The sequence below is a fragment of the Acyrthosiphon pisum genome, chromosome A3, assembly GCF_005508785.2.
Source record: "Acyrthosiphon pisum isolate AL4f chromosome A3, pea_aphid_22Mar2018_4r6ur, whole genome shotgun sequence".
In the NCBI taxonomy this organism is placed as follows: Eukaryota; Metazoa; Arthropoda; class Insecta; order Hemiptera; family Aphididae; genus Acyrthosiphon; species Acyrthosiphon pisum.
Genome location: NC_042496.1, coordinates 17895409 through 17909950, shown reverse-complemented (window position 1 = coordinate 17909950; position 14542 = coordinate 17895409). Strand labels below are relative to the sequence as shown.

At 28.6% G+C, this 14542-nt stretch overlaps 1 protein-coding gene across 1 annotated transcript; it reads left to right on the top strand.

Annotated features, from left to right (window-relative positions):
* Window positions 1-136: 136 nt before the first annotated feature.
* Window positions 137-6535, top strand: LOC100164702 (transcription factor 25). Its single transcript, XM_001944649.5, has 10 exons — window positions 137-573; window positions 653-844; window positions 904-1124; window positions 2063-2148; window positions 2215-2345; window positions 2410-2603; window positions 3787-4197; window positions 4290-4542; window positions 5686-5861; window positions 5934-6535. Exons 1-10 carry the CDS (start codon window positions 436-438, stop codon window positions 6148-6150), a joined length of 2019 nt encoding a protein of 672 aa, XP_001944684.2. The 5' UTR covers window positions 137-435; the 3' UTR covers window positions 6151-6535.
* The last annotated feature ends 8007 nt before the right edge of the window (window positions 6536-14542 follow it).

The window sequence follows — 14542 nt, the reverse complement described above, 5'->3', positions numbered from 1 at the left end:
CTATATGATCGTGGTCATGGTGCTGGGGATACTGGTTACAAATTTAATAAAATTAATTACCTAACCAACAAATCGTCCAGCTGTTATTTAAGATAATTGTGATATGTGATAAAATAAATTTCATTCCAATCACTAAAATTGTAGTGGTGTGAATGCAAATTAAGTAAATTATTGTTGTGACGTCTACCGTGACACTGACTGTTGGTGTTTTTCATTAATATTATTATTATTATTGCTTGATAATTGTCAGATTTCATTAAAGTCCAAAAAAATATTGTAACATACAACATAATATCACTTTATTATCAAAAGTTATTACAATCACTGAATCTTCAACGCCGTAAAAAAGATTAAAGAATCCATTCCTTTTTGATGTCATCACGAAATATGTAAGAATACAAATTCCTAGTGTTTCAGTCAATCACCAAATTCACAATGTCTTCGAGGGTGTTGCGAAAAATGGGCTTGCAGGACGATCGTGACCTGCCACCTGTTAAAGACGATGCTAGCGATGATACTGAAACCAGCTCTGGCGGTGTAAACAAAAAGCGACACTTAAACATGTACGATTTGGTGAGTTTGAACGTCTTATCGAAATAGAAACATTTACTGACAGACAATATTGCTATATGAACTATTGTTTTTTTTTCAGCTGAATAATGGTTCTATGTCCGAGTCTGAAGTCAAAGAAGACGATGACCATGAGACTACTGGTTCAGTAAACAAGAAAGATGAAAATATGTCCTACGATAAAGAAAACATTAGAAGGAAAAAGAAGAAAAAGAGAAAGAAGTCTGGTAAAGTATTATCATCACATACTCGTAGCAGTGAAGATAATGTTGAGGTAAATAAATAACAAATTGAACAATAATATTAAGTATAGTTGAAAATTATCTTCTTTAGGACGAAGTGGAAAGAAGTGTTCGTGAAGTAAATAAAATATTGGGTGAAGTACCCGACAAAGGTGAAGATGAAGATGATGAAGCTACTTCTTCACAGAATATGCTAAACAACCGTGATACTATATTTTTTAAAAATATTCTGTCTGTACAGCATCGAAATCTTAACCCAAATAATGAACTGCGCAAAATGTTTGGACGTGTTGTTCATCAAGCTGAGTTAAGGTAAAAATTAATGATTTTATTGATTTGAGTGTATACAGTTTTCAAAAACACACTGTACCTATAAAATTTATTTAATTAACTATAATAAATTATAAGATATTTAGAAAAAAATGTAATAATATTAATTTTTTGGTAATAAGTATTATTACTAATTAGTTTTTACATTGGTTTTACATTTTAACTTATATCATTTTTTCCACTTGAATTAAATTATTTTGTTAAAAAACAGGTTCATAAATAACAATATTACAAATGTATAGAAATGTATTAATAGTCAGGCATTAAGTCTATAATATGATGCATACAACAAATATAATTTTCTCTGCTTCATAGTAGGTTCCAAATTCATCTTGTCATTAAATTTGTAATGAAAAAAACTGCAATGGATGTATTAAATTTTCCATTCAATAATAAATCATTAAATACATAAATGTTGTTTTGAGGAAGAAAACGGAATCAACATATATTTCTGAAAATAGCTTAGCTTCTGTTATATTTATATTATTATTATTAGAATAATATCAATAGGTAAAAAAAATATAAATTTCACATTTGAATTTATTAACTAACAAGTATCATAAAACATTTTAAAATCTACACAATATAATTAAATTTCCTTATAGTTTTATATTAATTGTTAAAAATCAACATTTTTTATATATATATAAATCATGTACAATGCTATTTTCAGCTTTTTTTAATTTACCTTAATATATTACTACTTTTAAATAAACTGTAACGAAAGTATTGATGTAGATGCTTTGAATGATCATATTTTGGCGTTGTACAAAAACTTATTATTAATTAGGTATACATTTAATTTATATTGTAATAAATTATAATCTAATTTTGTTATTATTGATTTAGTATTTAATAGATACTTACTAAAAACTAATAAGTGAATAAAAATATAACACAGACATGTTTTTAATTTTTAGCAAACGCAAGTTTAGAGGAAGAAATCATTTGAAAACCACTTGGTTGGTGACACCTAAAGACAATTGGCCACCCGTCGGCAAATCAGGTACATACATTGATACTTTAATAACATTTTTGTTGTAAGTTACATAAAAATAACAATAAATTGTAGGTTCAACAATGAAATATTTGGAAAGCAAAAATGGTATTATGTATTTTGCCTTTGAACATAGTCCAGAATACCAACAAGTTCAAATGCAACTCTATACAGCTGTGTCTCATATGTCATCGGGAAATCTAGTGGTTGGTTTCAATTAAGTTTCAACTATAAAAGAAGATATTATGCTTATCTTAATTTAATTTCTAGAGTATTATCAATAACCATCCATACCACGTTGACGTGCTGTTACAAATGACAGAATGGGCACGACTTAGTGAAGACTTGCCAGTTGCGGCTGAACTCACTGAACAAGCATTGTACTCATTGGAAAATTCATTCCATCCCATGTTTAGTTTGTCAAATGGAAAATGTCGTTTAGACTACCGTTTACATGAAAATAGGTATTTTGTAATTTTAAATAATTATCTAATGTCCATTAGTATGTTAAGGTTTTTATTGTTTGGTTTATTACTGCTGACATTTTTGAAAATATCCATATTAGTTTTAATTTTAAATATCTGGCCATTTTCATACATTGTTGGTCATCATAAGTGTGCACACTGGATAGTCAAATTAGACTATTGTTGTTGTCTAGTTAGTGAACAATTTTTTTTTAGTCGTAAACAATTGTAATATTATAGCCTATAGGTAATAGATATTAAGTGTTTATAATAGCAGTGTTAAGTATATAATGTATACAAATAATTGTTGACTTTTGGTATGGAAATAATATAAGGTTTATAATTATACATCATTAATATGAGAGTATGTTGACTAGTAACTACTGACTACAATAGTTGACTGCTCTAGGGCCAGTTGTACCATCTCCGATTAAAGTTAACCGGAGTTTAATTGGCCGAATTTACCCGGTTAAATATCTGTTATCAGCTGATTAAGCTTAATCGTAGTTTAACCGTAGACGGTATAACTGGCCCTAAGTGTAAATGTGAATACTTATTAGCTATTACCTATTATTTGTCCCTGCTGATAGCATCTGTGCACTCTTATGATTATCATTATACATATACTCGGGCCACCGAGTGAGCGCTACTCGTTGGCGCATCCAAATGACGGAGCTCCGCGTTCTCGTACCCTAATTTCTCCCACTCTACCACTTAGTCGACGCCACTTGCTACACGGTAATGGTGGCGGCGGTCAGCGTACGGCAGATTTAGTGGTGGGAATGCGCGAGATCAGACGAGTTTTGGTCGCCGCCCAGTAACGGTCTCTCGTTGGCCCGAGTATATTATTTGAACCTTAAGCAATATTAGGTTAATTTACTAGAACAATAAATCTGAGGTACAGAATTTTGTTTCCAATGATGTAAAAGTTACTACATTATGACATGTAACAAATCTGTGTTTGTATAGGGTCCTCTTAATAGCGATTAGTATCGATAGATGATATACTTAATAGCTGTATTATCTTTTAACAGTAAATATAATTTCAAATTTCCTTTTAATAAAACTTTTTCTTCTATTACTTAGGTATTAGGTTTAAATGTATGATTAGTGTATATTATGTCAATGTATAATTATTAAAAATTTGTAATTTATTTATATTTTATATTGTTTTTGATTTTAGAGCGTTGTTCCTGACTTTATACAGACATTTAACATTTGTTGGACTTAGAGCTTGTTATCGTACAGCTTTGGAATTCTGTAAACTACTTTTGTCCCTATCCCCAATGGATGATCCTCTTGCTGTAGTACTATGTATCGATTTTTACGCTTTACGTTCTTCAGAATATTCATGGTTCATTCATTTTGTGAATGCTTTTGATTCCGCAAGAAATCTAACACAGCTTCCTAATATCAAGTTTTCTCTAGCCGTTGCTAAATGGCAGAAAGGTGATGTTGAAACTGCACATACATTGTTGCAAGAAGCATTAATGATGTTTCCTGGAGTTCTAATACCTTTGTTAGAAAAGTGTTCCATCCAGGCTGATAAACGAGTCAATGCACATTCTTTTTTCACAACTTATGCTACTGACACGTATGTTTACATATTATATAATATATATCAATGCTTGTAACACATAATATTTGTTTGACCATACATTAATTTATAAAAATTTGGTGTTATAGACAACCAAAATCATTGTCTTACTTAATATCCATGTATGTAACGAGGAGTTATCATATATGGAAAGAAGTTCAGCTGTTACCATGGCTTGAACGCAACGTGCAAATTGTACTTGATAGAGTAGATGCTAAGGACCCGGTAGTGAAAAACATGGAAAATTTACGAGCCACTTTATACAGTGCCAAACCACCATTGAATATACACAGACATTTGTTATTGTCAGACATGAGTGACACAATCGCACCACCAGCTGAGGTAATTTTAGATTGATAAATATGTTAAAAATTCAATGGTTGACTAAAAGTAGTTGAAATTACAATGAAAAACCTATTGTGCAGCTTAGAATAGTCTGTTTTTATCCTTTTTTTATCATTGTTTAAAGAGGTATAATATTATCCTTAGGTTTTTCTTTGGACTCAGATTTTTTATTTAACTTAAAATTAATGCCACAAAAATACTCAAATATCTGTGATATTATGTAGACATTTATTATATTTTCTGAAAATTTATAGAAACATTATCAAGGGCCAAAAAATATAAAATTTTATTTTTATAGGTAGGTAGTTATTAATATTCTTTTCATATATGACGATCATTTTTAACTAACTTTAGTGTACAGAAAATGTATACTAAACACTGCAGAATATAGTATACTACATACTATTGTACAAATGGAAATGATTTAAGAAATAGTTTTACATCTACTAAGATTATGAGCACTGTAATTTTCTCTTTGTGTTGAATTGAACGTAAATTATAAATTTATTACAGAAGATACACAATTGGTTTGATGTGGCGGGTTACTGACCCATGTTTAATGTCTAAACAAATGTTACCATCCAACGTTATAATGTAATGACTTTAATGATTAATCATATTAAAATTAATTTATAAATTGTTTTCGAAATTAAATTTGAAAATAGTATTAATTTTAGTCTAATAATTTTGAATTGGAATATTTATTACATTGCAATAAACAAAAGTATGAATTAGAAAACATACATTTTTAATTAATATATAATATTATAATATTTTTGTTAATTTTATTTGAAAATTAGAAACCTGTAAACTAAACACATTTGATGAATGTTCTTTCCTTTTATAGTAAAATTATTACCTGTGTATTATATTATACATTCAGAAGTCTATTAAACAATATATATAATATATACATACAGGGTGATCCATTTAACGTAAGACACTTACTATACGAAAAGTAGATGGTTAAACGATAAAGTGTCTTACGTTAAATGGATCACCCTGTATATGTATCGATGTAACATACATAATACTTAGTTTTAATTATTGACATTACTTTATAGCAATATTAATAAAAGAATATTAATTCAATAATCATCAATTATATTTAATGTTTCTATAATTTATGTTTGTCGTCAGGCTGTGACAAATCCCATTCTCATTATGGACCCGTTTCCACCGCCAGACGGTACATCATTTTACAATTCCAGATCATCTCATGATAGCATCAGTAGAACAGCTGTGGAAAACCATTCACTTTTCTCTACGTTCTTCCGGTCATTAAACCCTGTGTTTCAAGCTCTTTCTGATGAAAGGTGATTTATCAACATTGTATCTATTATAAAAGATATAATTTTATAAAATTGTGTGTTATCTTTAACTTTCAGTAATGTTGACGAAGAGTTAGCAGCTGAGGCCGAAGCTGTTGCAAGACCTGTAATAACAATGGTTGGTGAACAAATTGAAGAAATGAGGAGTGATTTACGTCAAAGTGTCAACTCTTTGTTGGACGCCATGAGAGATTTGCTGTCCAATGTACACTCACCAAATGTACCAGCAGATGGCGATATAGATGACGATTCTGAGCTCACGGATACAGCATAATAGTAAAATTTAATAAACTTAATGATTTTTCAGAATTTTTTTTTTTTGTGTTCCAACTATCTTATAATTATTTTTAAGTTTAATTAAATTTAAATTATTTTGCATTAGAAGACTGGGCTCATTCTTATGTGTGTATTATACATCATATACTGTAATCTTATTTTAACTATATGTCTATATAATTAAATTTGTGTATAGACAAAATATTAAAAATATTATTTTTATCACAAATCTCAAATAATTTTAACTCTGCCCATACTACTCAATACAACCATTTTCTTATTTCTTTATGCCTACAAAAACTATAATAAATCTTTAGACTATCATTATATGTCTTATATTAGGAGTTGATAATGTGTATCCAATTATATTTTATTTATCATGTCTCACTGTAACTTATATTTATTTATTTTTTGTTCTCCTTCTCAGTGTGTATTAATAAATAAATAACATTAGAGCACAGAATTAGACATTTTTATTTTCACTTTTTTAATTTACAATTGATATTTAGACCTAAACTAAAAGTAAAGTCTTAAAATTACTTTTAGTTTTCAGTACAATTTAAAATACCTAAAAAACCAACAGTCTATACCTTTTATCATTACTAAATCAATCCATTAATTGACATGCAAACATGGCTATTGAATACAATGCACATTGTTACATATAAAATGCATTATAAAAATATCAAATGTGAGCACCAGTAGACTATTATTGAGGATTTTTTGACTAATTTTATTGGTCGTTTATCATACCACATTGGGAAACAAAAATTTCTTAAATCATAAAGAAATATTTATACTATTATTTCCATAATAGGTTCATTAATTATACAAATATTATATGTATTTATGTTGTATCATAATAAATGCATCTCGCAGCTATTTGTTACAGCTATTAGGGTTATGAATGAAAATAAATGTATTTTAAACAATTTCATGAAAACTTTATGTTGTACAAACAAAATCTTAATTTTTTATTAGCTTATGCCATTATTACTACCTAATTTAATCTTAGTTACTCTAAAAGTTAGATGGAACTACAAAGACGGTTTATCAAACATAATTTTAAACTTCAAGCAAACATTTTTGTTCTTTATTTTATAATGAATTTATACAAATATATTCACAGTATTAATTTTAGAATAAAAATTCAACTCAAATCACAATATGTATATCAAAAGTAATTTAACACTCATAAAGGTTAATGAGGGTAAAGGGTTCTTGAATGTTCTTAAATGCTTGAAATATAAAACCCATTTAGAAATTTTTTTGATCATTATATGATTATTTTAATTAGTGGGTAGAACAAATTATATTTATTTCAAGATTCCAAAACTAAAATCAATAATCAAATTTAATGATTTTTAACTATATTGAGTATTTTTGTACAATATTAATTTATTTTATTATTTTGTGCTCTATATAGTATAGTCTTGCCTGTTTCATTTCTTACAAAAGTAAATTAAAATTGCTTTCCCTTTGTCTATTTTCTCCAAAAAATATTTGTGCATATAGTATATTGTGGTGTATAGTAGATTATCAATTTATCATTTTGATTTTTTTCAATTGAAATTTCTGATTTGTAATCACTAATCAGCAAAAAGGGAAGTCTTAACACGTTGAATGCGTACTGACCCCATTTGGTGTCTAATATTCATTTAAAGTAAATGGTTTAATATTCCCTATGCGTGGCTAAATGTTATTTTATTATTATTTAGCATATATTAAACGCTTGTTTTTAAATATGTATACATGCGTCGTTATGAGCAGTTTCTTTATTTTTTTGATTTTTATCATACGCACTGGGTGAAAACTGCAAAAAGACATACGCAGTCAACGTGTTAACAATCTTTTGTCAGTTTTAAATAAATACATTTTTTTCTTATAGTATATATTATATATTTATATTTTGTATAATGATAATTATTCATTTTCAATATTTTAGTAAATATTCTCATCATACTTATAAATGGTCAGTAGGGATTCATAAACTTTTTTTGAGAAGAGATAAGACTATTTTATAGTTTTTGAAATTGTACTTTAGAATGTGTATGAACATAAAAATTGTAGTAGCCTACCACTAGTAGGTATTTACCAATATGAAAATCTAATAATTTTTGTTAATCCAAAAAATAAAAATATTGATCCTAATATTAATATTTTACGTTTGTTAACTTTAATTTTGTCTAAAAGTTTGTGTTTCATTTAAAAGATACTTTTCTAATTAATTTTGTAAAACCAATGCATTTATCATATAATTATGTAATAAATATAATACCTATATACAAATTATAAATAGTGTAAATTATTTTTTAAAAAAAGAACTATACTAATTACGAACTATTGCTAATGATTTTAGGTATACATATTTTATTATATAGCTACAAAATGGTAATTCAATATTTATCAATCATTTAAAATATTATACACCATTTCTACCAGTCAATGTTAAACAGTCACCATACTCTGTTTACGCGTAGACTCCAGACACGTGAGTGAACATTTTTTTTGTAATAAGGAGCATTAAATATACTCATGAGATTTATTATTTTAGGTATTGTATAAATTATACTAAAATAAATGTTTAATAAAGTATTTAATTTATAACCTTACTTACTGTTGTTGTGATCTGACGCTAAGCCATGATTTTTTAAATGGGATATTTTGACACCCAAAATACCCCCCACCCCCTATCTACATATTCTATGATAATGTGATATTCTACAACAGTATGACCGTAAATAATAAACATCTACTAATTTATTAGTATATATATAACTAACTAATTAGTTTTAAATTTTTGATTGTACTTTCATGTCATTTGCATTTTGTTACATCAACCTCATTTTTCTTCAGTTTATGTGTTTCCCCCGTTATATTTTTGATGCCGACATTTTACCTCCCATTTTTTTTTGTTAAAGTTTACTTTTTAATAATTTTATATTATTATTTAATTATTATTTTTTTACCTATTGTTTAATATTTTCATAAATATATTAAATTATAGATGTATATTTTTGATCAACTTAACTACTTGAATACAATTCACAAGCAATTATTAAATTGTTAAATATCCAAACTGGTACAGTTTTAACAAAAAAAAAATATAAATATGAACAAGGGTAAAAAATATGTGTTTGGAACTAACAAAAGAATCAGAAATCAAATGTTTTTACAAAGTGTATCATTTTTATGTCGGAATTTTTAGCCATTTTTATTAATCATTAATTATATTTTATTTTATACTTATTTCTTTTTAAATTTTTATTGTTTCAACTGATTACTGAACTACTTGAATTATTATAATTATTTTAAAAAAATAATTCTCATTTCTCATTAAATAATAAATAATATATTATTATTAAATTCAATAAACTTTTTAAAAAAATGGGGTGGATATGTCAGCATCAAAAATATATCGGGGGAAAAATGTACTACTAGACCGAAAAAAGTGGGGGGGGGGGGGGGAAATGTCCATTTACTTTCGATTTGAATGCTCAATCCAATGATTGCACTCGATAAAAAACGATTCTGAGCTGATGAAAGGAATTGTATGAATCATAAATATTATGTATTAAAAATTAACCACTAATTGTATATAATATACCTAGTGGGAATTAGGTACTTTTTAAATTTTATTTGTTTCAATGGTGATAATAAAAGCGATAGAAAAATAAGTGATGGTAGTTTTTCCTGTGGAGTTAAAGAACTATTGGGAAAATCGAAAAATGACCTCTTTACAGTACCATCTTGATCCAATTTGCTAAAAAGATGAGATACTGTATGTTGAAATCGAAGCACTCCTTCTGTTAGAAATTGTGTTTACAGGATAACAAAAAAATAAATATTGTAAAACCACTAGCTTCCGCTCAGAATCTAAAAATGTAATATGAATAATATTTTTAGATATAAACAAATTGTTTTATTTTGTTTGACTTTGACTTTGACCTTGACTTTATTTCCAAACCGCCTAGACTTTACCTAGATGCATCTCGAATTTCAGAGAATACGATGACGGTGATTATAATATTATAATGTTTTCTGCGAAGCGGTGAACCTTTATTATAATGCATATTATTATGTAGGTACGTAGGTATATATTTTGAATTATTAGACGCCCCAAGTTTTACACATAATTTTGCGTTATATTCCGAAACAACCTCTCAACAAAGTTTGGTACCTATTAAATATATATTATTTTCGCGTTACAGTGATGTTGTATATTTTATATAGGCGGTCTTAAATAGTTAAATGGAAACGTCCAGTGAAAAAATTAAATGTCTCAATATTGTGCCTGCGGTGACCGCAACTCTCCATTGGATATTTATTGCAATGCGACGACAACAACAACGACAACAACAACTAAAACAATGATGTTGTCACGTCGCGTTGACCGACGTGCAATAAAAACATCGTTTCGATTGTTACCTTTTACGGAGGCAAGTTTATGCGACCAAACGTACGTACGCGCTTCCGAGTGTGCCGACCTGCCGCGTTTGACGTCACAGGCGTTACCATGGTATCCTGGGACAGACGAGGATTGACGTCATCGTTGTGAAGCCTTTTTCTCCGTATCCTTTTTTAATGTACGGAATGCACACACCGGGCGCCACCGTGAAGCGATCGTTTTAAGCCCAACGCGACTTTTGCGCCGGTTTTTTTTATTATATTATATTGTTATCTGGCCAATATAATAATAATACGAGTACAATACAGGTACTCCACCATCGTATGTCCTGCGCCTCCTCACCACCCCCCCCCCCCCCCGTCAACGCGACGCGCCAATACTAAGCCACTATTGAACCATTAAGATTTTATGCGAATAGATAAAAAATAATAAGTTTATAAGTTTTTTTCGACGAGCGATTTACGGCGGGAATTGTATTGTGTTATTATAGCGATGAACTCTTTTACACCGTTTTCATTGTAACAGAGCGTTTTTGTTTTACATTCATCTAACCGATAGGTACTTTCGTATTTATATTTATTTCCGACGTTGTAATTGATAATAATATTATAAGTAGTTTGATGCACAATACGAGTACCCGAAATTCATATATATAATTGTAATTGACGCATATTTTTTTACCTACAAGACAACAACAGAATATTTTGTATGCTAATAAGTAGGGTTCATAATATTATGTTAATAATAAGTATGTTAATAACTTGAAGCATTTGCATATTTGTTTTGCTAAGTCACAAAAATAACAGAGCGCGAAACAAATATGTTTCGTGCTTTCACAAAGCTAGTTTTGACATTTATTCTGCATATAAATGCATATTTTAAGTATATTTTTTTTATAGTGCATATTTTACATTTTTATACTTTTTTGAGACATATTTAACTTAGATCAATTTTTTCCTCAACGATATTTTTATTTCAAACAATACATGCCAAATGTTTAGATACAAATTTAAAAAATGTTTGTCATATAATAATATTGACTGTCCGCGGGCACACGTTTTTTTCCACAAGTGATCCTCAAGTCACCGCGATAACCCAATTATATAATTTGGTGTAATTAATTTTATTAATAGATAGATAATTGTTAACCATCTAACGTCGTCCATCATACGACACCAACACCATGGTAACTGTGACAATGAGCTGTGTGCGCACTATGCGGATTGCGGGCTTTTATTCGATTAAGATAAAAAAAATTTCAGAAAAATTTTTTTAATGCATATTTTAAGTGCATATTATGGGGTTTTAAGTGCATAAGTGCTTGCATATTTAGTGATTTTTCAGAGCTACAAGTCCTCTGCCCTATTAATAAGTAATAACCATACGTTATATAATGTTACGCGTAACATAATATTTTTTGTATTTTCACTGAAGGAATTTCGAAAATTTTCTCACTAACTGTGCAATCATTTCAGATGTTTTTCAAACAGTGGAAGAAAAGCTAAATGTATAAGTTATGATTTTATAAGATTGAATTTAGATAATAATATGATAGACATACTTCGTATTTTATTTTTTAATACATAAATAAATATATTTATTACTAATTGTGTTGTTAATACCTTATACTAACATTATTTTATATTTTATCTACCACTATAATGGCTACTATATATTATATTTAAATAAAAATATTTAAGAATTATTCTTTCTCCCAGATTTTAAGAGATTAAATAATTGGTTAAAATGACTTGGCAGAATACAAGATGTATTCATCTCGGTTGGCTAAAGCGACATTTTACGAACTACATACATATAACTTATACCTGCATTGTTAATTAACAATTAAAAGATCATTAAACATTTCAAGCGTAAAACTGTAGGTACATATATGTACGAGTGTTTTTCTGGGTTTGACATTTTGACTGCAGTGCACCAATGTATAAATCAATATTAATAGATTTTTGATATTGAATTATAATTACTAGGTAGTACAAAAAATAATAATAAAATATATATTAATGTTCGTGCCGGACACGTCGCCCGCGACTCAAATATAGCTCACTTCCCGCCTTTGCCACACTTTACCTAAGGTACTATTACGTAGCATGTATTATAATTTATTAAAATATAATATTGTTTAGGTAGGTACACATTACAATATAGGTACATGGGTAGGTTTACCAAATTACATAATAATATGGGTCTTTTTTTTTTTATTGAGCTTAAGCCCGGTAACTATGCAGTCCATTAGCTGTTTTTTGTAGGGGGGGGATAGAAACGGTTGGTTGAAACACGTGTGTTGTTTTCAGGTTTGCCAGAATTTCAAATTGGGCACCCGTAGGTTTCTGCCATGCCCGGTTACATAATTACATACGTCTACATTGATGGGAAATTTAATACATATAATGCAGGGTTTAATGTTTACATTTAGTTTTATTTTTTACAACACATCTTTATTTGTTAAATTTGAATTTGTTTGAAAGCTATTTACAAATTATAGAAAAATTCAAAATGTAGGTAGGTATCGTTTAAGTGAATTTTAAAATACTGAATAATCGTGTCTATTATTATAACATTAAAATATTATATTATGTATAAACTGTCATTAAAGCTCGAATACAAGATCAACATAATTTATTATTGTTGCCGGTGAACATAATTTAATACAAGATTTACCTATACTATATATAAGAAATCTGTTAACCTGAAACTTTATTACCAAGTTATTTAATTTAAAATCTTGAATATACCTGTGGGTACTGGGTAGTCAAATTACAATAGTATTGTAGGAACAATAGAAATTAAATTTTTAAAAAAAAAATCTATAGCAACGAAAATACGAAAATTAGGATCATCCCGTACATGGGTTGAATGGTCTAAGTCGGTGCTGGTTTTTCCAATTTTACACAATTCTATAAAATCTGAATTTTATACTTTAGTTACAACCTTAATTTATTATAATAGTTTTTCACTAATCTACTACTCGATGCCTATACATAGAGGGAGGGTCGATACGGTGCATTATATCAATAAAAATTATTTCACTTGAAAAACTATCTCGCTTCACTAATAGATGTATCAAATGTTTTCTGAAAGATAAAAACTTTGTTTCAGTTCGGATCAAAGCCCGAAGTTTCATTTTACTTTAAATAGCGCTAGAAAAATAAGTTTGAAAAGTAACAACCATTGCAGTGTATTATTCAAAAGTATATTTTAGCGTCTTTAATTATAATGTTGAAAATCAAGCTTTGATCCAACCTACAAAATGTTCTCTTCTTTTAAATAATAAAAAAAAAACAACGAAATTACATATTCTACAGGGCGTGAGGGTTTTTCTTGTAAGACATGTTAGTAAAAACGCGCCGGCTCCGACGCCCTTTAGTCGATATACTATGAATACACATTCTATGTCCGAGCACATACTTATATAAACTGCTATAACCGATCCGTTGATTGGATATCGAAATTCATTGTTAACACTAATTGAAATCGTACACTTTATATATAGAACGGTACACGGACTGAGTTAAGTTAACGTCGATCCGTTGGTTGGCACTAATAGACAAAACCTATTCAAACCATTGTTAGAATACGGACGAAAACCGACAGGCGGCTCGCAGTTGATGACAATAGATGTCGGAAGCCCGGAAGTGAAAATCTCTGAAGCTATACAATATGACGCTAACTAAACTTGTGCAGATCTACTTAACGTCTACTCATCAACGGCAGGCCACATGACTCGAGATGTGCTGAAACATCCGCAGTTATATTATGTGTGACGTGTGTAGAACAATTATGGGTAATTAAATTATTGTAAATATCATAGATAAATATAGGTACAATTATTATTTTACTCTAAAATTAATTAAAACGATGATTTTTGACGAGAGAAACTATTTTGGTGGTGTATATATTATAACAATATATTATAGTGTAATAACTAATAAGATGTAATAAGAGTAAACAATAACGTTCGCAA